The sequence below is a fragment of the Mizuhopecten yessoensis genome, unplaced genomic scaffold (genome assembly GCF_002113885.1).
Source record: "Mizuhopecten yessoensis strain PY_sf001 unplaced genomic scaffold, ASM211388v2 scaffold5343_2, whole genome shotgun sequence".
Taxonomy (NCBI): domain Eukaryota; kingdom Metazoa; phylum Mollusca; class Bivalvia; order Pectinida; family Pectinidae; genus Mizuhopecten; species Mizuhopecten yessoensis.
The window spans coordinates 173943-200145 of record NW_018406002.1 but is presented as its reverse complement, the minus strand read 5'-3'; the positions used below and the strand labels follow the sequence as shown (position 1 = coordinate 200145).

The following is a 26203-nucleotide window of genomic DNA, read 5'->3' as shown; positions in this document are numbered from 1 at the left end:
TCTTTAGAGGTCGTATTTTGACCTTGACATTTAAAAAGATATTAAACCCCAAAGTAGCACTGGTCATGGTTTGTGTTTCTTGTAAAAAGAGATTACTGTATTCACTGTTATTAGTGTTCAAAGTGCCAAAAGAATTTACAGAAAGTGGGGTGTTTATCGGGTATTAAGGTCATCAGTTATGTCGGTAAAGAGTTTAGTGTGAATAGGAGACCTTACTGTCATATCTGTCGACTACTGAATGTAGATTTTCTACCACTTTTTCAACCTGACTCCTGTCTGTTATATGAGTAAATATGAAACTTCATCTACAGGGCAATCAGGATGGGGTTCGGGGGCATATAAATCATGTCATTAAGTGCAGAAAATGGGGAGGAAGGCTAATTATAGCAAAGACGGTAGAAGGTACAAGATTAACATCCAGTTTAGCATTTGTCTTAAAGTCATAGATCATCATCAATGCTTGTTTGGGGTTAAAGGTGCAAAGGTCATTGCATTGTTGAGTGGAAGGTCAAGGTCAATGCTTTTTTCTGTGATCATGGGTAGGACTTTGTGTTCCAAAGACTGTTAATGGAATGTAGTTTACAATATGACATGTAATATTTGCCTCGCTAAAATTTCGTCTTCTGGTGTTTAGAAACAATTAACCCAGTGTTTAATTTACCCATGACTAGTAACTATGTATTCACTCATATGTATAATAGGTTTGTCCTGCTTAGAATTATTCTCTTATTCAGGAGAAAAATTAGGCCAGACGTTTCCACTTCACAGTGCTGTCTTTCTACTCGAGAGATTGCCTATACAAGGTACATTATTATGTTTAGTTTTTTATCTGGGTACTTAAAACATATCCAGGCCTCTTGTTATCTGGGTTAAATGTTTCATCAAGAGATTTGTCATACTGTAGAATGATAGTCCACTTGAATATCTTTGCACTTTTTTTGTGATAGTGTTTATGTATATCATTAAAGATGTGAAATATGTTCTAAATATCTTAGATAGCTTTCCTTTATAGAACTTTGTGAACCAATTAACTTTGGTAAAACAGATTATTGGAGTATATACTATTATATTGTAATAACATTTGTCAAAACTAAATATACCTCAACTGGTAAAATGATTGTCTTTCTTTTCTTCACTTTACAGTCAATTTGAAGGATCCCTATCCCATTGCTAACAAAACATTTGAGAATTTCTTGGTTTGTATTTTTGTTTACACAGTAACCTCCCCTTAATTTTATTTAGAATACACCTGTAGCACAACGAGGTCCGGGTACTTCTGTCCGCTTGGTAGCTCAGCTGGTTAGAGTGACAGATATGATTGGAGGTCCAGGGTTTGATTCCCGGATTGGCACTATTGTGTTTTTACGCTCAGAACAATGGTGTTAAAAGTACTTTTTACTGAATTTTGTTCCCATTAATTTCTATAAGATTTGGTTTTGTGTCGAAGCTGTAACCATGTTGGAAAGAAAACTCATAGTAAGTTTGGGGAAACAGCAATGTTTTATACATGTCTCAACTGAATGGTGGTACCTGGAGAGTATATGTTTCCCTCATTTTTGAGTCACAGGCTGTCTGATATAGCGCATGTTTTGTATAGAAGTATCAGCCTTAGTCTTCTAATGGCCCAAAGTTCCAGCTGTAGGTTGCTGACCATAAAGTTGTTATTCTTCCCTGGCTGTGATCGTAATAATCCTGTAAATCAGGCCGCTTTCCCAGGAACTTTGTTCAGCGGTTGGATTTGCCTGGTGATGCCTGGTTCCCAAGCTGAGGCTACATACTCAAGAGTGTCTTGTATATTTTTGAGCAGGCAGAGGACAGGTTTTCAATATCATAGGAAGCTGAGGGTCCGATTTGCTATCTATAAAATGGTTTCATAGGTCCCGATTGCATTAATCTTACAGTTTCTGGGTTGTGTCTATGAGGGGAATACTCTGCATTGATGATTTTATTCATCCACAATATCTGGATCATACCAAATTTCTTTGGGTGAACCCATGTCCCTGATGATCCAGCAATAACAGTCCCCCTGGAGTTTAGCAAGTCCTCCACTTTGAAAAACCAGCAGTCCTCCGCCAAACGCTGGCCTCGGGATCTGCCATCTCCTGGAGTTCGTTTATGAGAGAGAAAAGTGCAGGGAACCAGTAACTGAACCATGGGGTACTGCCGTTATAGGACAGCTGCTTTTGTAGAAGTTTGTTTTTCAGTTCCACCTGAATCTTGCATGATTCTTGGTAATAGAAACCATGCCGACTGTAAAATGGCATGATTAATCAACTTACAGATTACCTCTGTCTTAAATTCATGAGGAGTAATAATATAAATTTTACAATTCAGCTTATTAACGTGAATGTTTTGTATGCGAGGGTTTTTGATGACTGAAATACTCTGTCTTCTGCATATATCGTAGATTGTGATTACTGTTATCTTTCAGGAGATTTCTTGTTCATTAAATAGAAATTTGATGTTATTTAATATCGCCAATTAAAATATACGCAACAATGAACTCACAATCGAAAGTTTGTTTCCAATGTAAGGAAATGTGTATGGAAAACATCTACTTGACGTTATTTCTGAATTGAAATCAAGGAAATATGAATACCAGTTATGTACAGGTAATCATGTATTTATTTTTGGTTTATAGAAATACATTTACTGTATAGAAAGTGTACCTAACGCTTGTATTCATGTGCTATATCATTATCATGTATCAATTGAATGTCAGTCATTTTGTAGTCAAATATAATCATTAAGTTATTCTTCTGACAGAATCTCTCCAACACATACATGTTGAATACATGTTGGTTAATGAAATTCCATTTCAAAAGACACTCATTTTGTACTTTTCTGCATGATGTTAATTTCATTTCCGTCTTGTAAGGTAATGTTTGAGTCAAAGGTAGAGTTGCCTCCCTTCGTATATGTCTTCACTGGAGGCGTAAGTATAATGGGCCATAACAGAGAATAATGTGCATATCTAGCCATCTTCTTGGAAAACAAGGAAAATAAAGGTAACTGTTTAAGCATGAAACTTTCTTGATCTTGTATTTGTCCCGATACATGTATATGATTGCTTACATAGCATGACAACAACACAAGTATGCTACATGGATTAGCACTATGACGAAGCCCTGTCCCTGGGGACATAGTTTCTGGCCATGGTCAAGGAAATTATTGTGACACCACCCTATAACCAAATGCACATGTATATAACCGAGATGTCTACCAGATTTGTTGTGAAGCATCCTTGGAACCAGAGAGACAGGGCCCTAAATGAGGAAATACTTACAGATCTACTTTTAATGAGAATATTTCGCTATGCTAGTGTAAATGCATCCAGAAGATCAATACAGGCCCTCTAGGCCTCTTGTTATCAAATACAAAGTAATAAGATAGCAGTCATCTTTTAGAATCTTGTTTTATTACTTCATAAATCAATAACTTCAACTCCTGTTCAGTAGATGCAGAAACAAACTGATAGTCTTAACAGTACACAAACAGTGTTTCAACAACTCAAGAACACGAAACATAAAAATTGTCACCAAATATTTTCTTGTTGAAAAGAAATTGTGTCTGTTCAACAACTACTGAACCCAAATAAGTATTCTAAGCTATTCTTTTCAAATCCTCAAATTGTCTCAAACTGACATCTTATGTGTTTCTAGTACATTATATGTAATAAATTAAATCCATCTTTCACTTGTACATTATTTTTGTACATGTACTATATATAACCATTTAATCTGTCTCCACTTTGTTAGAATAAAGCTAACCTCCTTCTGGTATATCTGGAATATCTGAAAACAGTTATAAAATGGAAATTTGTGCTTGTAAAAATTTCTCAAAAATTCAAAAGCAAGAGAATTTCCACTCAATAAAGTTTATTGGAAGTGTTCCTAGAGTATATCTTAAAAACAAACCATGGAAAAGTTCACTTCACTGACGATCAAGTCTCTATTTTGTTTCCCTAAGGGAAATCATCTGATTTACATTAAGAAGGTTTCGGAAATTGAAATAAGTTATCCTTTTCAAAGCAATACACAAATTTATTGTATTCACTGTCCTTTAAATATCACTGCTTGCTTTGTATCACAGAACAACACTGGCCTGGGAGAATATTGGTTACAGGGATCAAATCCCTTCGATGAGATATTCCAGGTAGAAACCCCATACAATATGCACGTTAACAACTTTGTGAAAAGATACTCCTTAAAGGACCCATTTATAGTTTCTATAATGAAAATGGCACTGCATACAAAAGTCTGGAGGTTTCCATTTAGAAAGTTTGTGCATGGTCCAAATAGGAAATATAGAATCATTTTATGATCCTGTTCAATATAGATTATAAAGTTTATTAACCTTAGCCATGATACTAAAGAAACTAAAATCAGCTTCCCATTTTTTCTTCGACAAATGTTGTCCATACAACCTTGAATTTTATGTTGAATAAACACAAGTTTTCAGTTGATTTTTTTTTTAAAGTTTGCTGTAACCTTGAAATGTTTAGAGGGACATGTATGACAAGTAAATGGACTGGAGATGAGGATGTTGATCAGTGAACAGATTTGAGTAGTTCCTTGGCACTATCCTGCAGCTCTGGGCTGGTTTCTCCTGTAGCCGTAACTGTCAAACACTCCTTTAACTGCTGGTGGATTGCGTCCGACAATATTGATAGTTTACTGCTTTCTGTAAAGAAAAATAATGAATACTCTGAACTGTTCATACTGTTAACTCAGTTCATTTAAATTTCCACAGAATGAAAAGATGCTACTATATATAATAAGGTGAAACATAAAACTTATAAAAAGCAAAATTTAAACATACAACAACTTATTCTACAATGACATTACCTCATACTGTAGACAATCACCGTTATATTTGGGGGATATGCCAAAATGAAATATTTTCATACAGGGAATATATCAACAGTGCATTGATGTTTCGTAGTTACCTTTGAGCCTGTTGACTATAAGTCTGATGACATTCAGTGCTTCTGTTCGTATCACAGTGTATTTCAGATTTTCTGAAAAATAAACAATCGGGGAAAACCATATTTTATCGTGTTAGGTGTTAAAGGCCAGGAATAATATTTCTAATAATAGTACAGCCTGTCTTAGAATCCATCACTCTGTCTAAGGAAGGCTCAGTGAGACCAACTCTTCTGTTAATACAGTCGAACATATCAAACGAGACAACTACTAATATATCTGTCACTACAACAGACATATCACCCCTTTATCAATTCAATAAAGTATGTCTTCAGACACAGCTCCTCTTTCGATACAGAACAGCAATATCTTTTGAGACAACCCTTTCTGTCAAAATACAGAACATCAATATCTGTCAAAATACAGAACAGCAATATATCTTTTGAGACAACCCTTTCTGTCAAAATACAGAACAGCAATATCTTTGAGACAACTCCTGTCACTACAGTAGAATTGTGTTTAGAGACAATCCCTTTGTCAATACTTGTGGAATTGTAATTAACTGCTGACACAACAGACTGGATTGTTCTTCTCACTTTCAGTTTTCAATGCCCTACTCAAAAGATCCTATTTCTACAGCAATGGTATACAAACCAGCATATCAAGTGTATTAGAACAAAAAAATATAGATTTGGAATAAAAAAAAAAAATATGTGAATGTCGTCTTCATTGAAGCTGGACAATGAAATCTGCCAAATGCACATACTTTTATTTCATGCACAGTTAATTCTGAGACCTTACCTATCTGCCGTTAATTTTTCATTAATCTGCATTTCATTCAAAGAGTGTTACATTATGAAAAAAATAATAGTTTATGTAATACTTATCAAAAATTCCCATCAAGCACATTATAAACATTACAAACTGACTTACCCATACAAGGAATGACCACCTGGAGCGTTCCCTCCAACAGAGGTTTACACCGCTTAGGATCCTCTGATACAGACTTTGTACAGAAACAACAGTGTCTGGAGAACAAGAGACAGGTGGAGGATGAGTTACTAACTGTATTCTGTATTTTAATACAACAGCATAACTGTTAATTAAATTTATTTTATCGTTTAACAAATTTAAACATTTGCAACAGAGGCACAATGGTGCTTCAATATTTAACCCAAAATTACATTCAAAGTTAATTTGCTAAATTTTGAGATGGCTCAAAAATGTTCACTTCTGATACTCCATATGATATTGCTGTGGTCATTAATCAGGTAGCAACATTTTGGATTAACAAATGCATATGCACCTGTCCAGAAACTTGTAGGTGGTTCTCAATAAGCTGGTCTGGATCTTCCACGTGTTCCTGGGAAGGGACGAACATAACAGTTCATGGAATCTTTGTGAGTATTCATCTGAAATTGACAAAAATCATTGTGAGTGACTTGTAGTGTAATGATAGTCAGTAACAATTTCTCAATGCTGTGAGGTCAGATTCTCTATACAGTTGGTGATTATATATATCATTAACTTTTCTGTGTCTATCTCAATACATGTATTAATATAATATAATATAGAAACTATTTTGGCATTGGCCTATAAGTAGCATGAGCTTATAAACATGCGATCAACAGCAGCAGTGTCTGACTAGATATGATCTCATTCAGTTGTTCCGTGTGATATCACATGTATTATCATCTTTGGTCGATTTACTACCACAAAAAAGACAAGGTATAAATCTGTTTTTGGTAAAAATATAAATATTTGCAGGGGTATAAGTGTTTTCTTTTTCAAAAAAATATTTTACATATACATATACAGTATATACTTTCACTTGCTCCCAAAATTTTGCTTACCTGACTTTGTCAGTTCTAATAATTATGGAGAATATACTTGACTTAGAATTCTTTTAACCTAAGTGGAAATAAGATCGTGGACATCAATACTACTGCATCCTGCTGTTTATAATGGGTTTGAGCATTTAACAAGTTTACCATTTGGGTAGAGCTTCTCAACATCACAGTGGGGAACATGTCTATTAATGTGTAGACCTACCTTGAGTGGGTTGGGGAACGTGTCTATCAGTGTGTCGACCTACCTGGAGTGGGTTGGGGAAAGTGTCTATCAATGTGTCGACCTACCTTGAGTGGGTTGTGAGTAGGGCCAAGCTTGCCCTAGGACATCATAGTAACATAACAACTGGTTCTGTTTCTGTTCTGGTTTGATCTCGTCATCCTCACCCTCTTTGTCCTTCTGCAGAGACAGAATAACAACACTAAATAGCATAACATCTTGTGGGAGCATGTCTATTAATGTGTAGACCTACCTTGAGTGGGTTGGGCAACGTGTCTATCAGTGTGTCGACCTACCTGGAGCGGGTTGGGGAAAGTGTCTATCAATGTGTCGACCTACCTTGAGTGGGCTGTGGAAAGTGTCTATCAATGTGTCGACCTACATTGAGTGGGTTGGGGAACGTGTCTTCCAATGTGTCAACATACCTTGAGTTGGTTGGGGAACGTGTCTATTAATGTGTCGACCTTCCTTGAGTGGGTTGGGGAACGTGTCTATCAATGGGTCGCTCTACCTTGAGTGGGTTGGGGAACGTGTCTATCAGTGTGTCGACCTCCCTTGAGTGGGTTGGGGAACGTGTCTATCAGTGTGTCGACCTACCTGGAGTGGGTTGGGGAACGTGTCTATTAATGTGTCGACCTTCCTTGAGTGGGTTGGGGAACGTGTCTATCAATGTGTCGACCTACCATGAGTGGGTTGGGGAACGTGTCTATTAATGTGTCGACCTTCCTTGAGTGGGTTGGGGAACGTATCTATCAATGTGTCGACCTACCTTGAGTGGGCTGTGGAAAGTGTCTATCAATGTGTCGACCTACATTGAGTGGGTTGGGGAACGTGTCTTCCAATGTGTCAACATACCTTGAGTTGGTTGGGGAACGTGTCTATTAATGTGTCGTCCTACCTTGAGTGGGTTGTGGAACGTGTCTATCAATGTGTCGACCCACCTTGAGTGGGTTGGGGAACGTGTCTATCAGTGTGTCGACCTACCTGGAGCGGGTTGGGGAAAGTGTCTATCAATGTGTCGACCTTCCTTGAGTGGGTTGTGGAACGTGTCTATCAATGTGTCGACCCACCTTGAGTGGGTTGGGGAACGTGTCTATCAATGTGTCGACCTACCTTGAGTGTGTTGGGGAACGTGTCTATTAATGTGTCGACCTTCCTTGAGTGGGTTGGGGAACGTGTCTATCAATGTGTCGACCTACCTGGAGTGGGTTGGGGAAAGTGTCTATCAATGTGTCGATCTACCTTGAGTGGGTTGTGGAACGTGTCTATCAATGTGTCGACCTACCTGGAGTGGGTTGGGGAAAGTGTCTATCAATGTGTCGACCTACCTTGAGTGTGTTGGGGAACGTGTCTATTAATGTGTCGACCTTCCTTGAGTGGGTTGGGGAACGTATCTATCAATGTGTCGACCTACCTTGAGTGGGCTGTGGAAAGTGTCTATCAATGTGTCGACCTACATTGAGTGGGTTGGGGAACGTGTCTTCCAATGTGTCAACATGCCTTGAGTTGGTTGGGGAACGTGTCTATTAATGTGTCGTCCTACCTTGAGTGGGTTGTGGAACGTGTCTATTAATGTGTCAACCTACCTTGAGTGGGTTGGGGAACGTGTCTTTTAATGTGTCGACCTACCTTGAGTGGGTTGGGGGACGTGTCTATCAGTGTGTCGACCTCCCTTGAGTGGGTTGGGGAACGTGTCTATCAATGTTTCGACCTACCTTGAGTTGGTTGGGGAACGTGTCTATTAATGTGTCGACCTTCCTTGAGTGGGTTGGGGAACGTGTCTATCAGTGTGTCGACCTACCTTGAGTGGGTTGGGGAACGGGTCTATTAATGTGTCGACCTACCTTGAGTGGGTTGTGGAACGGGTCTATTAATGTGTCGACCTACCTTGAGTGGGTTGGGGAACGTGTCTACCAATGTGTCGACCTACCTTGAGTGGGTTGTGAGTAGGGCCAAGCTTGCCCTAGGACATCATAGTAACATAACAACTGGTTCTGTTTCTGTTCTGGTTTGATCTCGTCATCCTCACCCTCTTTGTCCTTCTGCAGAGACAGAATAACAACACTAAATAGCATAACATCTTGTCATCCTTAATAATAATAATAATTCCAGGTTCTTATATACCGCTTTATCACAACCTAGTTTGTAGGTCGTCTCAAAGCGGTTCACAAATTATTATTCATGGTTATAGGGCCTTTGCAACCAGCCAATATCTTTCTCAAATCCCTGGGGAGCATACAGCCGGTGATACCATTTCGGTGCTCAAAGCAAGCATTCTACAATTCTAGCACTGCCCAACCACGTACTCATTTACAGCCGAATAGACTGGAACAAGCGGAGTAAAGTATCTTGCTCAAAGATACAACACAGTGCCGTGCCGTGAGTCGAACCCAAAACCATTCGGACACGAGCCCGGCGTCCTACCACTAGACTACCATGCCTCCTACTCAACTTTTCAAACAAACAACATGCAGAAAGTATGGCAAGTATTGATATTCCTTTTCAAATGATAAAAAGATCCAGTAAGACTAATGAGTCAATAGAGAAATTATCTGACCTTGAGGAGGGTTGGTGATAAGATGTCCCACATGTCTTTGAAGTGGTCCAGTTTGTACTCCTCCAGTATACTACCCATACACTGTAGGGCCTCTAGCTTATAGGCCAGTCTTTCCTTCCTACACTCCTTCATCACAGCCTCTACAACCTTCAAGTACACATATACATTGTTTCTCAGATCGTTTTCATGCCACAACTTTTTACAACTTACAAATTGTATGATGACTACGATGGAACTCTATAATCTGGCAGATTTAACCCTTGCAAACATGCTAAATGCAAGCTGAGTTAACTGTTTTACAGGTAAAAATATTTCCCACTTTGATTGCCACATTTAATGTTATACCGATATTTCAAAGGTACAAAATGATATTTTTTCATACCTGCAAATCCATTATCTGACAAAGCAAATTCATCATAACTTAAAAAGAAATCTCAATGCCCACTTCTGGTTTATGAAAAACAACAAATACTGCGAATATAAAAGCTATAGTCTCCAATCTCATATATTTTAAGCTTTGCAACATTCAATCAAATGAATGCCTCTCTATGCATGGAAATCTCTGAACATCATTCCGGACCAAAGTACTCATTTGGTCTGTTACCTATTTAGTCTAAAATGAACTTTGACCTATAGTACTTTTAGCCACCTTATTTTGTTAAACCTTACCTGTGAAATAGAGGGCTGGCTTTCTGTGTTTGAATTCTCTATAGATTTTCTGTTGAAACAAAAACATTTGTTATGGTCATGAAAAGTTTTTTTGTTATGTTAATTTATTCTGTATATTTTTGTACAGAAAACAACCAGTTTAATTATCATTCCGGAGAAATACCTTACATCATACAAATTTATTGTGATTTGGGAATAAAATTTAAGGAGTAACATACATCAGGAACTATTGAAATACATTGAAAGTTAGTTTGAGTCTGTCGTTGACACCAGTTACCTGTATCAAATGATCTAGCTGAGGGGAGTGTCCAGTCCCACTCATGAAGTAGATGTTCAATCAATTAAGCTACATCAGTTAGGTCTCTATTCCATAATGAACCAGTAGTAAGAAACTTACCTGCATGAGGTACACACAGTTTTAACAGCTTGTAAGAGTGCCTCCTGGAACAGACAGAACACATCAGAAATGTGGTATTTTTGTATTACTCAGGCCATAAGGTCAAATAGTCAATTGACAAAGATGCTCAAACTATTGTAAGTTGTAACACTGTCGTCCCCCTCTGGTCTATTATAATGCATTAATCTAGTGCTGAATCAGCTCTCCTTTTGTTATAAAACTATCTAACAATGCCCTCTTGTCCAAAGGCAGAACACATAGTATCATTGGGTGAGAATTTTTACATTTTACAGTAAGCCCTTCAAGAAAGAAAGAAATAAAAAATGATTACCTCATATCTGAAACTTAATATAAAACTGGTCTTTTTATTCCCATACATATCTACATGTATTTATACTGCAGTATACTGGGATATTTTTGCAAAAATTTCTTATACTTTTTTTGCCCTCCATAATAATGGTGAATTTATCATGTATCATTTATTATTTGTCATGAATAACTAAATTCATGTGAAGGGTGAAATAAACATGAGGTGAATAATTGAATGGACAAGTTTACCAGTATACAGTATATGTAACATAAATTGAGACAAGGAATCATTCCATGTTTAGAGATACAATGTGAAAGTTGTTAAACCATGTAAGATCCCTAGTGATTTATCACACTTTGGTATTAAAGCTAGAAGAGCTAAAATGTCATGAGGGCCCAACCTCCCTTCGACATTATACATTCTCGTACCTTGCCTGTCCACGTCTTGCCTTGTAGACCAATCAGAAGAGCGGACAGCAGGTTGCCTAGGTGAGGTGGCCCTAGCTGGGCCTCTAATTTAGAAGCTACCGTTGCCATGGAGAGTGCTGCTTGAGCCTTAGTGATCCAGGACTGGGACTCAATGCTTTCTCTCAGCAGCTCTACAATTTCCTGGATGTATAGTCGTATTCCTGCCTCCGTACCTATCAGCATGGTATCAACAAATTAATTGTCATTCATTAGCTGTTTTTATTTTAATTCTACGTTTCTATCTTTTTTAATGATATGAGAATTATGTGAGTCACTTGCATCCTCCCCTTCATCTCTTTAACCATTGAAATAGTTGATGATTGATAGGTAACTGAGTGTATAATCTTGTTTGATTTATACATAGCTTGACAAAGGGACCAGTCGGTCTTGTATGTTGCGACACGTTTAATACGTACATTGTTTGGATAGAAAGTAAAACTTTGATATCACCTACTTCCAAACTGATGAATCTTATCTAAGATATCAACAAGATAGATTTTATCTAATTATTACTTCACTGTTTTCACTATAGTTGTAAATGACATGTTGGAAGCAAGATCTTCCCGCTATCCATTTTCCTATGTTATGTCCTAAGAGTCGATAACCACCCATACCTGGGGTGACCTCCAGCCACACTTCGTCCCAGATCGACAGACTGTCCTCCGGGCTCTTGGATTTTTCTTCCTCTGAAAACAAATTAACAACTTTGCAGGACACAGAAAATAAAAAAATACATCCAGGGTTTTTCTCAGGCTTAACGAAAATAAAACTCACATGGAGAAAAGACAGCTCACTTTTCTTTAGAAGTGGAGAAATCGAGGGGAGAGTGGTGTCGTAATATCTGTTTGTTTTTATTCCCATGTGTTCTCTGGTATTCTCTAAAGGTGGAAACTGTGTTTCAGTTAATTTTCTTGCTTTCAGCATCAGAATCTGATACAAATAAACATTTTATCTCTTAGAAATTTCTAGAGGTCCCAGTTATTTTGTGATATAGAAATGAATTTCATAGAAAGCACTTACCTGGTTTTTGTTCATGCATAGCAAAAAAGGCAAGAGGCATGGCCTGAGTGGCATGTCTCTTTAAGATGTCTGGGCTGTGCAGGCTCATGGAGTGTAGAGTTAACCCACATGCCAATCTAGCTGACTCCTCTGTCAAAAAAATTTCATATAAAACAGCTTTCATTCTCCTAGCATCTTTATTTGGTCAGACTTTGGCATAAAATACTGTATACGTGATTACAGAATAAAAGTCAAGAAGAGTTATCATCATAATATCCATCAGTCTAAACATACTTTTAATGCCAGGATAATAAAGGATTGTCTCAGGTTTTACATTAACCCATTTTTTCAGTATTAATCCCAAAATGTTGTCAAGTTCAGTATTTGAATCAAGTACCATTCCTCAACATCTGGGTAGATATTGAGTCTGCTGTGATGTCTTAATTAGTTTTTTGTTACATTGTCTTCACACTTAGTAACCTGTGTGGTATTGTCTTATCTTAGTGTGTGTTTGAAGGACATGCCAGGTTTGGTGGTGGAGGAAAGCATATAGGCTTCGAAACTGCGACTCAGTGGTGGAGGCTACAGTGAACAAGACAGTCAGACGCCTTAGTGTGTGATGTTGATAATCTTAGATATTATCTTAATAATATATAATCTGTGATATTCAAATAATGTTCCAAAATTGAAAATAATCACCCTTTCTGAAGTGCGCTAAAAAAATCATGCAAAATTGAAAATATTGTAAATTCTCATCAGGGGGAAAACTCAAAACAGTCTCATGATTTACAGATATTTGAAAAGAATCTACCGATATTTAAAACCGGTGCACTGATACGACTCAAGTTTCTGACTGTAGATGTAAAATCAGCTTTAATGAGGTCGGCTTACCTTCCTTTTCTAGGTACCACGACCGTAGCCTGGCAATGAGCTTCTCTACACTGCTGTCCTTAGCCACCTGTAAACGTAAAACCTTTATTTTGTAACCTCTGGATACTATAAATCATTACAATTTAAGTACATATTTATTTCCACTTTTATTAGTGAGGAGACACAATTTGAAATTCATTTATCCCATAACATCTATCCTTTAACTTATTTTTTATAAAGAAGTGATTGTTACTTAAACAAATCACAATATGTCAAATAATCCTGAATTAAAATCATCACAAAAATAGAACTAGGAACTTTTGTTTCTATGATGAAGCATTCTTACCTTGACTAGATATCCTAATGCTGATGCGTATGCTTTTTTCACAGATAAGTTACGATCATTTATACCCGTCAAAAAAGCTCCCATTAATTTCCCTGTAAAGGAAAAAGTATTTTAAACTGTTTAGGAATAATTCCAGGTTAATTACGGTTATCTTCCAACAAATGTTGGAAAAGCATCATTGCAGAAAAATTTCAGTAAATATAAACTGATTTTTTTCTGCAATGATGCTTCCAAATTCAAAGTATTTCAAACAGTATAAACGATACGGTCATTTTGTACCAGTAACTGTGAATTCCTTTGGTACATACATACTAAATATGTAATTCAGAATTTAAATAGGACTTTAAACTTTGTGATTAAAGATATTAATATTTCAAACAGGCTGTCAAAATTCTATATATTTGACCATCACAAAATTACCTGCATGTAGTGTAAGATCCTTCGGACAGTGATGGACGAGCGAGATCACAAAACTGGAACATCCGGCCTGGAACAAACATCACAACTGATTAGATGTAGGAATAAAAATGGCTCTATATTTTCCAGTTTAACAACACCAAAATGTCTCAACTTTTACATAATTGTCAAACTCCTACTGAAATCTTATTTTTCCAAATCATGTGTAATTGGTGTGTGAGACACCCATGTATCTTAAATGCATCACCTAGCTTACATCATGTTCCTGGCGGTACAAGTTAGACAACAAGATTAGACTATAAACCAGTCCTACCTTTGTACCGATACCTATTCCACTTTTAATGAGATCTGTAAGACGGGGAACTAACTCTGTCAGCACTTCTTCATCTACATACTGGACACACTGCAATACAAACATACAAATAACCACACGAATGTCAGCTCATCATGTACACAAACTAATCATTCATGAGTGACATGACATCAACTTATTTATATCATCCCGTTCTACAGAAGAGAAAGTCATCAACATTTAATGCAGGATCTCTGCACACTAATATTTTCAAAACTTTTATATAAACTAAATGAAATATATAACATCTCTTTGATCACTAATAAAAGTCATACCGTTATTGAATCAGTATAAACAAATTTTATATTTGATATAGCTTTCTTTGTAAATATATATATATATGTTCACTCTATTTTCAATAACATATTTTTTTCTGATGAAAAATTTACATACAAAATATTGCTTCAGCGGGCAATCTGAAGTATTCACTTTTTGTATATCCTATCTGTATACCAACCAAGTTAACTGTTTCCATCATCGGAGACATCTTAGATGCAGCTATTCTTGCACTGTCCAGCTGAAAGATAAACCATCTGTCAATCAATATCAGGTTTTCCCTTTCCCATGCATTTTTTTTAAATTTTTAGGCATTACTAAAATGTATTCAAACATATCTACAGCATAAAAACTGTATGATAATAAGAACTAATCTCATTGCATTTTGATGATCCAAATTTCCATCCCTGTAACTAAATATCAAATATTCAGAAAACTGCATTCCCTTAGCTTATTATCAAAAGTAAAATATAATGAAACCACCCAGTACAACAGTCTTCTAATAATTTTTTGACTCAATTTATATATGAGTAGGAACAAATGTCATACAAGACAATGATATGTTCTGATTTCCTACATAGACAGGCTAGAGGTATTTTTACAGTTCAAATACACACCCGATCTTGGGCGGCCTGGCTGTCAGACACACGGAGACTGTAGTAGTTTAGGACCTGAGGCTCCAGACCACTGACTGCCTCCAGTAAGGCTGTAACCAGGATAGGAATGTGTGGCTTCAACAGGGATCCTGCATTCTTACTGATCTTCAGTATGGTAGATAACCTAAAGAGATACATGTACTGTTTAAGTGTTGCTGTGACAAGGAGAGGAATGTGGGGATTCAAAAGAGAACCTGCATTATTACAGATCTTCAATATGGTAGGTAATTATATAACCTTCAGAAAACAAGTTCAACAAATTCATACATTACAATCACATACTGAACTCCCAGTCTGCAACTCAACTAGAGAAAAAACCTAGTTTCAACACCAGTTCAAACAGATTTAAATTTAAACATTTTCAATAGAATGAACTTCCCAATAGAATTACTTACCCTATAGCCCTGACATCAGACACAGAACTCTGAATACTGTTTTTCAGTAAACAAGGAAGTACAGCTTTCGTAGCCTGCTCCCCAATCTTCCCGTAGTTGATATCACATATCTTAATAGATGCCTGGGGAGTTAAAATAAATCAGTGAATGTCCATTATATCACAGAGGATCAGTTACACAGAGAAAGCTCAGTCAGTTCACTAGTACTCCTGATATATTTATATTGGAGCGCAATTTTTGTAGCAGGCAGAGATTTGTTTCAATATACCTGGTAATTCTGAAACCGTATTATCATATAAGAATTCCTAGAAAACAAATGTTCTGTTTATTAAAGTACTAAAGAACCAAGTTCATCAGGACATACGTTAAGTATAGAAAAGAGCAGACATTTTGGATCTGAAAAGTAAGTATTTGACAACACTGACATAGTTTCAAAACCGACAGTTTAAAAAAAACAATTATATAACAATTTGAAAACAGATTCATTGAGAATTTGACCAAATATATGATAACAATTATTGTTTTGTTTCTGTAATAGTGAGGGTTAATTCCCCGAGGAGTAATGAGAAATTGGTATATGTTAGTAGATACTCACACGGCTGAGCCCTCTACAAGCCACATCTGCAGCATTCCGAACAGACTCCTATGGAAAAATGAAAAGTGTTTAATGTACATGTCTGCAAAGATGGGAAAGGTTTTTTATCCTTTACGGAAAGAAATGACAAGGTGTTTATTAAAATCATGTATATATGGCAAAAGAACAATTTCAACAGCAAATGCTTGCATACCTCATAAAATTGCCACCTAAAAGCAGTTCAATACTAAAACAAGTTTAACTGGTGCAGCCATACCTTGATATCATCTCTGACCCGAAGGCAGGCCTCCCACAAGTCAGGTAGGAGGTCCACGATGTCGTCTAGGGGTCGTCCCCGTAACAGGTCACTCACAGCCAGACAACTGGACTCTCTAATTCTCCACTGATTATTGGTGAGATTCTTTACCAAGTCCGTCGCAATTTCCTTCATGTATTTATCTACCTTAATAAACACAAAGTGATGTCTGACATATATTATCACATTCTGTTTAAATCTAGATACGTTCACCACAATCGTTTATTCTAAGCTACTCATTAATTTTAATAGAAAGTCAGTTTAATTGTTGTCTTACATTGCCTCCAATTGTTAACCACGAGGGGCCAGGCAATGTATGAAGAGACTAAAACAGATATATAGGGGGGAAAATAGCATTTAAAAACTTTGAAAAGAAGTGAGGAGACAAATAAGTCAGACTTTGTTATGCCCCCGCTGTTTGTACTATTAATTCCAAATAACACACTATGATTACTTTTATGAAATTGGTATCTTTTAATTTTCAAAACAAAGAGAATTCACAAATTCAACACCATAATGGATGTTTCCAATATTAATCTAGTAACACAACATACTACATACAACTCTTTACAGCAGCTTTCTATTTACACTTTTCATGGTATACTTCGCTCTGCTGTCAGAAATTTTCGTTGTCAATGTGTATCGTATTGGTGTTTCATGATACCGCAAAGTTTGCAGGGCACAAATTACACTTTCTTTTGGCCTGTGCACAAAAAAAACGCCAATTCAATTATTTTACAGTTCCATACTGGAGAACAACATATTAAAGCTACACTTACTGTGTTCTTGTTATCCTGTACAACAGCCTGCCAGATGCTACTCATGGCCAGCTGTATCTTAGGGTTAGGGTCAAACTGGTAGCGGTAAAGTCGGGGTACAAGCTTGTGTAAGTATGGTGCCAACTGTTCCCCGGCCTGGGCAGCTATAGTGCCGAATCCAAACGCTGCTCCCTGTAAATGTGCACATTTATCAGAAAGTACTTTTCATGAAAGTATTTAGTACACTGGTATAATGTTCACAGTAAATCTTCAAACAAATAATTCATTTTGAATCTCAATGCATTAAATACATCATCAATTGAAAATATCATCAATTTTGTTTCCTAGTTATAAATTATGCTCACACAATTTTAAGCAAACATGAATTATTCAAAGCATGTGCAGTAACACATTATTAAAATATCCCTCATTTCATTTCATCTACTATCTGACTTACAGCCAAAATATTTTAATATCTTCTTTTAAAACAGCCAAAATATTTTAATATCCCCTTTTAAATCATTCTTAACTATTTTTTTCAATACCTGCCTTACATATCTGCAATCTCTTTATAACTCCAAAATTTGGCACATTTTTAATGTTGGCCATTGAACAACTTTTTACTTCAGGACTCCAGGGAGTAAATTTGGAATGTTTTGTTTTCAAACCTTAACAATTTTGTATGTTGATTTTCATGTTATAACTATTCTTTATATTGTTACATGTGTATAGTATTAGAAGAAGCAATGAGCCAGCTCACAATTCAAACCAGGGACATTTATTTATTATCTCTGGACGTACACCCTAACAACAAACCTTTTTGGAGTTCCACATAGCATTGTGATTCGCTAAGTGCATAAACTTGTAGATGAGGTCAGGTTGGTTGAGATCATTGGCCATTGAACATAGCTCTTTATATGTTGATAGACTTCCACTGCAGAAAAAAACCCAACATGTTATCCTAGGAATTGAGGTTATAGAATAAAGGTCAAAGGAAATGAAGCATACAGTATAGATAAATGGCCAGTATCCCTGTCAGTGTTTAAAACAGTAAGAACTACTTGATCAAATTAGGTGCCCATCTAGATTTTACAGGGTCACAATACATATCGAACTGGAAATGTTTTACACAAGAACTACAAGATTGCAGCATCTAAACATCTGAACTTTTATCTTGAAAGAACTGCAGAATCAGAATGCTTTCCCGTTGGAGTTTTATTTTATAATAACTGGAGGATGAGAGAACTTACCCGTCTGGAGTTTTGCCAATAGATCCCTGTTCAAAGATCTTGCTCTCTCCAGTTACTTCTTGCTTTGCCCTGAAAAATTACAAGTAGACAAACAAAATGAAATTAAAAAAAAAAAAAAGGAGAGAAAAACAGAAGTTACTTCTCATCAGCATTGAACTTCTACCTTCTAAATTTCCTTTATCAAGTAATTTTGTTTTTAGATACCGAAACCAATAATGTTTCAACAAAGATGTTCGGCTGCTATTTAGTGAATATCATTTCCAAGTAAAAATTCCTTTCTAGAGGACAAGGGGAAAGACTAGGCTGTGTGTAACTAATTACCTCTTTCCAGTCATGAGTGTGTCAACCAGCTCGGACACGAGCTCGTCTTTCTGTTTCGGGGAACACACCTCATACACCAGACCGAGGCCTTTAGAAGCAATGTCCTGGGTTACATCTGGATAGAAAACATCCTGAATTTACCAACATGATATCATATAGATAAACATTGATGTTTGGCTGCACATTGCAGAAGTTAATACTGACGAATAGGATTGGTTGCATCTGATTTTAAATTCCTTTCTCAAGTCTAATGATGCAAAACAAGTTTGTAAAACGAATGAAATATTAATTTTACATATCAACTATTTCTATAATTCAGAAAAAGTTTTGATGTGTTTAAGTTAATATCTGTCAAAGTACCATCATTTTCTGACAACATCTTCATAAATGCTCTCTGGATCTGGAGAAGATTTGATTGCAGTGCTTCGTGTGTATTGCAGCTCTTCACCAATGCCAGTAGCCATATACAGGCAGCCTAAAACACAAAACAACCAATGATATAATAAATAGTTAGATTCAAGCCCACTTGATTGACATTCTTGTTAATCATATTTCTTCAGTGATTTATCTTTTTCTTTAATGGTCATCTTTTTTTACCCCATTATTATCTTATTCACTGCTATATTCCTATTGCATCTCATTTATTTGTAACAACCATTTCTCAACACTCTTATCATTTACAATTAATGAGATTTCTGTAATGACATTTTGCAATACCTTTAACAAATAAAGTACCTGTCAAAGAACTACTAAACTACTGTTGCTAAATACTGGCAATTTGTGAGTTTTCTTTAAAAACATTTCTGCCATATAAAATCATTGGGAACATGATTTACTAATTAACTTACCAATTTTGACTGTTTAGGCATTATCATGTTGGATAATTTATATGAAATACCTAAATTTACACCAGAATTAACCGACTTGCCTGCCGCAGATGTGGGTTAACGTTGACTATGTACTTGTTGAGCAGAAGGTCCAAGTACCAAGCCACTTCATTGACACTCTTACTGGTCCGGCTCTAAGGACAAACAGAGATCATTAATCACTATCATTAGGATAAATCTTAAATGGGTTTCTGCTGATTTCTGTTGTTAAAGCATTATTGAAATGCAGTTCTTGTCGAAAATGTATTAAAAAGGAATAGATAGCATACAAACACTATATCACAATATATTCATAATTATCAATTAAATTGACATGGTCAGTCGGCATTCCCTTCCGTTCCTCATCTGGCATGTGCTAGCTTTTAAAGTGTTTTTTAAAATATTCATGTTTATAAGTGACGGTCATGCATGTTTCTATCACCATCAATGTTCTTCATATATAAGTTGGATCAGCAACATCCAGGTGCTTACTTAACTAATTTTCTTCCATTACTGTCACTTTTTATGTAGGAAGGTAATGATATAACAAGAGGCCCAAAGGGCCTGCATCGCTCACCTGGTATAAAACTCACACTTGTTTGAAGTTGTAACCTTAAAAGTGATCTAAAATAAAGCTACAGGCAAAATATCAGTATTTATGATTAAAATTCATTCAAAAGACCCTGTTAATTTTTTTAAAAACATTTCACCCCTGTGATTGAAAGTCGAACAAAGTCATTATGTTGAACACATTGTAGAGCCTTCCATCTCAGGATGAAACTTGCAAACTTAAACAAATTTGACCCCTGTGACCTTGAATATAAGTCAAAGTCATTCACTTTAACAAACATAGTAGTCCTTGATCCCAGCATATGCTACTGACTAAATACCAACATCCTGAGCCTTTTGGTTATTCAGAACAAGTTGTTGAAATATTTTGAATATATTTGCTCCTTGTGACCTTGAATATGATTCAAGGTCATTCATTTAAACAAACTTTGTAGCCCTTGATCCTAGTATGCTACTGACTAAATATCATCACCCAGGGCATTTTGGTTATTCAGAAGAAGTTGTTTAAAGGTTTTTAACATATTTGACCCCTGTGACCTTGAATATAGGTGAAGGTCATTCATTTGAACAATCTTGATAGCCCTTTACCCCAGCATGCTACTGGCCAAATATCATCACCCAGGGCATTTTGGTTATTCAGAAGAAGTTGTTTAAAATTTTTAACATATTTGACCCCTGTGACCTTGAATATGGGTGAAGGTCATTCATTTGAACAAACTTTGTAGCCCTTCATCTCAGCATGCTACTGGCAAAATACCATCACCTTGGGCATTTTGGTTATTCAGAAGAAAATGTTTAAAGTTTTTAACATATTTGACCCCTGTGACCTTGAAAATAGGTGAAGGTCATTAATTTTAAGAAACTTGGTAGCCCTTCATCTAAGTTTGCTTCTGGCCAAATATCGACACCCTAGGCCTTTCGGTTATTATAAATAAGTTGTTTAAGACGCCGGACGCCAGGCCACGGCATAAGCTAACTTGGCACTTCCTGCCAGGTGAGCTAAAAATTCACAAAAATAAATTTGCTCATCCACATAGACTTTAATATAGATCAATAGGGGAGATAACTTTGACCTGACATACTTACATTGAATTCCTCCTCGGTCTCTGTCCACACGTCCCTAGCTGCAGACGACGTGATACCCTGGGCACTGAACACCAAGGCATCCCCCATGGTCATGTTCAACTCTATCTGTTTGGCCTGTTGGGGTATAATCAATTTTCATGACAAAAATGAATCAAACATCAACTTCATATATTGTCTTCTTTTTCTTTATATTTGTAAACAACATTTTGCAGAAGCTGTCTAAAATCTTTGATGACGGGTAGAACTCAAAAATACAAATTTACAGCAAACTTAATTGTTTGATCTCTAACATTCTTTAATGGCAATATTAAGAATATGTTTTTCACCTGAGCAGCCTCCATCATCTCCTTGATCACTTTTCGACGATAGGGGAATTCCTCCTCGCCCACACATATGTAGCCCAGACACAGCGCTGCCTTCTCCTTTGTCTGACAATACAAATACATGTATGTCAGCAATGCACATCAGTACCAGGAATACATGAGTTACACATCAGGACCAGGAATACATGAGTTACACATCAGGACCAGGAATACATGAGTTACACATCAGGACCAGGAATACATGAGTTACACATCAGTACCAGGAATACAAGAGTTACACATCAGTACCAGGAATACAAGAGTTACACATCAGTACCAGGAATACAGGCGTTACACATCAGCACCAGGAATACAGGAGTTACACATCAGTACAAGGAATACATGAGTTACACATCAGTACCAGGAATACAGGAGTTACATATCAGTACCAGGAATACATGAGTTACACATCAGCACCAGGAATACAGGAGTTACACATCAGAACCAGGAATACAGGAGTTACACATCACTACCAGGAATACAGGAGTTACACATCAGAACCAGGAATACAGGAGTTACACATCAGTACCCGGAATACAGGAGTTACACATCAGTACGAGGAATACAGGAGTTACACATCAGTACCAGGAATTCAGGAGTTACACATCAGTACCAGGAATACACGTGTTACACATCAGCACCAGGAATACATGAGTTACACATCAGTACCAGGAATACAAGAGTTACACATCAGTACCAGGAATACACGTGTTACACATCAGCACCAGGAATACATGAGTTACACATCAGCACCAGGAATACAGGAGTTACACATCACTACCAGGAATACAGGAGTTACACATTAGTACCAGGAATACAGGAGTTACACATAAGTACCAGGAATACAGGAGTTACACATTAGTACCAGGAATACAGGAGTTACACATAAGTACCAGGAATACAGGAGTTACACATCACTACCAGGAATACAGGAGTTACACATAAGTACCAGGAATACAGGAGTTACACACCAGTACCAGGAATACATGAGTTACACATCAGAACCAGGAATACAGGAGTTACACATCAGAACCAGGAATACAGGAGTTACACATCACTACCAGGAATACAGGAGTTACACATTAGTACCAGGAATACAGGAGTTACACACCAGTACCAGGAATACATGAGTTACACATCAGTACCAGGAACACAGGAGTTACACATCAGTACCAGGAATTCAGGAGTTACACATCAGTACCAGGAATACACGTGTTACACATCAGCACCAGGAATACAGGAGTTACACATCAGCACCAGGAATACATGAGTTACACATCAGTACCAGGAATACAAGAGTTACACATCAGTACCAGGAATACACGTGTTACACATCAGCACCAGGAATACAGGAGTTACACATCAGTACAAGGAATACATGAGTTACACATCAGTACCAGGAATACATGAGTTACACATTAGCACTAAGTGTGGACTCCTTATTTGACAACCAATACAATATCATTTTAACTTACGTAAAAATTGTGAAAATATTCCTTCAGTGGTGAACTATCTAGTCACCTGTACTAATTTAATTAGAGGGAAATGTCCTTAGCTTAAGATTTATTTTTAGAGAAATACAGATTTTGAAGGAGGGCTTTGACAGGAGAGAGAAATGACCCACTGTTCCTCAATGTTTACCTTGTTGGTCTCCTTTCCTGATGTAACCATCTTTAAGAGAACTTTAATTAAAGAAAACTTGGTTGTGTTTTCCTCACTGTCTCCTTCCCCACCAGATGGCAGCAGCAGTGCTGAGTTCCTGCCAATCTCCCCAATGGCAAGACATATAGAGGGCAACATAGGATCAGGAACCTCGTCTGTGGGCTTCAGGAGTTTCACTATACAACAAAGATATAGCAGCATGTATTCGAAACAAAACAAAACACATTTCAATGATTTCACCTTCTTTGAGCCTGGTCCTTTAAATTTGTACAAAAGGTGCAGTATTAAGTTCAGAACAATTGTTTTTACATTTACATCATATTAAAGCCTTTATAACTTCTCATAAAGCGTACATAAGTTCAGAACAATTGTTTTTACATTTACATCATATTAAAGCCTTTATAACTTCTCATAAAGCGTACATAACTTTGATCATTTGTCATTCATCAATGTTAAGTGATTTTCTATATACTACAGGTTGTTAAGCCAATTTTTTAACATTTGATATTGAAATTTAAGATGTCCAAACATTTTTAGGTGAATCTGTTTCAACCAGACTTTCATTTTAATCTCAATGCTGCAAAAATCACAACACAAGCATTCCTGGTAGAAATTCAGATCTGGTTATAAACAGATCACTTCTCATGGACATAGTAATTATACCAGAACTTTCACAATTTAAGGAGAGGAATTATCCTTACGTTACAGAGATAATAGGATAAAGAGCTGAACTATGGTGCTCTCCTACTGACCTATAGCGTGTACAGCAGTCCCCATGGCAGTGGACAGCTTGGCATCCACGTTGCTATCCGTCTCCATACCGTTTGAATTTAATCTTAGGTAAAGACCTATTAGGTAACCCAAGGCGATGATTGATCCCTGTTGTACTTCAAAACTCTAGATGGTTTGGAAAAGACAAACATTTTGAATGAAGTACTGTAAAATCTTGTTATAATGCCATGATTTTTTAAGCAATTGTTTTGGCATTTTAAAGAGGTTTGGTGGTGTAAAGAGAAAACCATGGCCCCTTTCGTGTATCTGATTCAACCGTGTTAATGCAGGCCTTACAAGGCTTTGCCAAGCCATCCGCCATGAATTGGCCGGCCATTCACAACTTTCACACCTATGCTGCTAATTGACCAGGCTTGTAATTTAAGAGGCTGGCCTGCGGTTTTAGACCTCTCAGTGACCAAGGTCAGTGTGAATCCATGAAGTTATTGTTTATTCACTAAGATTGAATAAACTTTGTTTCTTTTCGTAAGACTGATTGCAGTTTTATCAGATTACTAGGTCCGACCTTATTTCAATGAACAGCTCTGGTCCAACCAGTTCAACCGTTTGGATTGCGATAAACAAATGCGGTCCATATAAATGAAATGTTAAAATATGGAGCCAAAAACTGAGGTGCCATAAAAAAGACAGGGTATTACTTCAGTTTTTTGGACATGAACACCACCAGGGAATATACATGTCAAACAAAACTTGGCCAACCCTGGCACTGGAGGAAAGGGTGGTGTTCGGACAGAACATGTGGAAATAGTCACCGCTGGAAGATGCGGATCAAGAGAAATGGCTGAATTTTAGCTAGCCCAATGTGACAGCTGTCAGTAACAGGACTTGTATTATGATGCTATTGTGTCTTTTCTTCTAATTTGTTACAATAAGGTATATAAGCCCTTGTGCGAGGGAAACATGAACACATTGTATTTACTGGTTAACACTACAGAGATGTTCTTATTACTTTCACACCATAGGACCATATCATTACCATTTTGTTGAAATGAATTTTCATTGGGTAATAAATGATTGTATAACTTATCATTCAATAACAGTTCTCACTTTGCTAGAAATTTTGTCAGATAATTCCATGACAACCTCGTGGATCTTTGACTTGTCTGGTTGGTTACAAAGGACAGTGGCGTGTAGCTGGCTGGCATATGTCTTCAGATCATCCTTACTGGAGAAAATGTAGCGCTGAAAAAACATTAACATGACATTATGCTCACTACAAATTTCTCATTTGTTTCAAATTAATTCTTATATATGGGAGGGCATGAAGTTGCAAATTATTAAAATATGCTATCACACATGACTTTAAATTAAGCTTTATGCACTAGTACTAGGGATCATGAGTTAAACATTACATCTATTATTTTCTTGAACTTAGTTAGGGTTCTCAATTTTTGTGATTGTGAACAAAATATTTGACTGATTTTCACATAATCTATCTATTTTATTCTGATCACCAAGTCTCATGAGGAAATCTGTAAACTTTCCTGTATTTTTTTTTTCTCTCAATTCACAAGTACATACTAACAGAAAGTAATCCAAACCTTATTTTACCCCTTCACTGTCAAAGTCATTATTATTTGTAGATGTAGTATGCAGCTGGTATACTAAACAAGTTTGTATGGAACGAGAGAAATCTGTCCCCAAAAACAGTGACTTGATAGTGAGACAACAGTATTTTGCTGCTGGACATTAACTTTCATTTGTTTGTTAGGTCTATATTATCACCCATTCCAAAATAATTTCCACACTAACAATTGTAGTAACTAGCTATATCTATAGTCAGGTCTGTATTATCACCCATTCCAAAATAATTTCCACACTAACAATTGTAGTAACTAGCTATATATATAGTCAGGTCTATATTATCACCCATTCCAAAATAATTTCCAAACTAACAATTGTAGTAATTAGCTATATATATAGTTAGGTCTATTGTATCA

The 26203-nt window shown here is 36.6% G+C and overlaps 1 protein-coding gene across 1 annotated transcript in view; it reads right to left on the bottom strand.

Moving 5' to 3' along the window:
• Window positions 1–3401: 3401 nt before the first annotated feature.
• LOC110450601 (proteasome-associated protein ECM29 homolog) overlaps window positions 3402–26203 on the bottom strand; it is a 40748-nt gene continuing 17946 nt past the window's right edge. Inside the window, exons 18-48 of the mRNA XM_021498211.1 lie at window positions 25311–25445; window positions 24224–24368; window positions 23451–23647; window positions 21774–21875; window positions 21448–21561; window positions 19854–19946; window positions 19286–19400; window positions 18926–19040; window positions 18605–18673; window positions 18171–18288; window positions 17376–17546; window positions 16558–16743; window positions 16302–16349; window positions 15707–15828; window positions 15273–15435; window positions 14837–14896; window positions 14341–14430; window positions 14031–14097; window positions 13611–13702; window positions 13286–13352; window positions 12416–12544; window positions 12010–12081; window positions 11357–11568; window positions 10619–10662; window positions 10222–10270; window positions 9553–9699; window positions 8926–9037; window positions 6232–6337; window positions 5859–5953; window positions 4949–5020; window positions 3402–4683 (exon numbers count right to left, since the gene is read on the bottom strand). Of these exons, the coding sequence (XP_021353886.1) occupies window positions 4550–4683; window positions 4949–5020; window positions 5859–5953; window positions 6232–6337; window positions 8926–9037; window positions 9553–9699; window positions 10222–10270; window positions 10619–10662; window positions 11357–11568; window positions 12010–12081; window positions 12416–12544; window positions 13286–13352; window positions 13611–13702; window positions 14031–14097; window positions 14341–14430; window positions 14837–14896; window positions 15273–15435; window positions 15707–15828; window positions 16302–16349; window positions 16558–16743; window positions 17376–17546; window positions 18171–18288; window positions 18605–18673; window positions 18926–19040; window positions 19286–19400; window positions 19854–19946; window positions 21448–21561; window positions 21774–21875; window positions 23451–23647; window positions 24224–24368; window positions 25311–25445 (3441 nt within the window). The 3' untranslated portion in view covers window positions 3402–4549. The remainder of the gene's footprint in view (window positions 4684–4948; window positions 5021–5858; window positions 5954–6231; window positions 6338–8925; window positions 9038–9552; window positions 9700–10221; window positions 10271–10618; window positions 10663–11356; window positions 11569–12009; window positions 12082–12415; window positions 12545–13285; window positions 13353–13610; window positions 13703–14030; window positions 14098–14340; window positions 14431–14836; window positions 14897–15272; window positions 15436–15706; window positions 15829–16301; window positions 16350–16557; window positions 16744–17375; window positions 17547–18170; window positions 18289–18604; window positions 18674–18925; window positions 19041–19285; window positions 19401–19853; window positions 19947–21447; window positions 21562–21773; window positions 21876–23450; window positions 23648–24223; window positions 24369–25310; window positions 25446–26203) is intronic.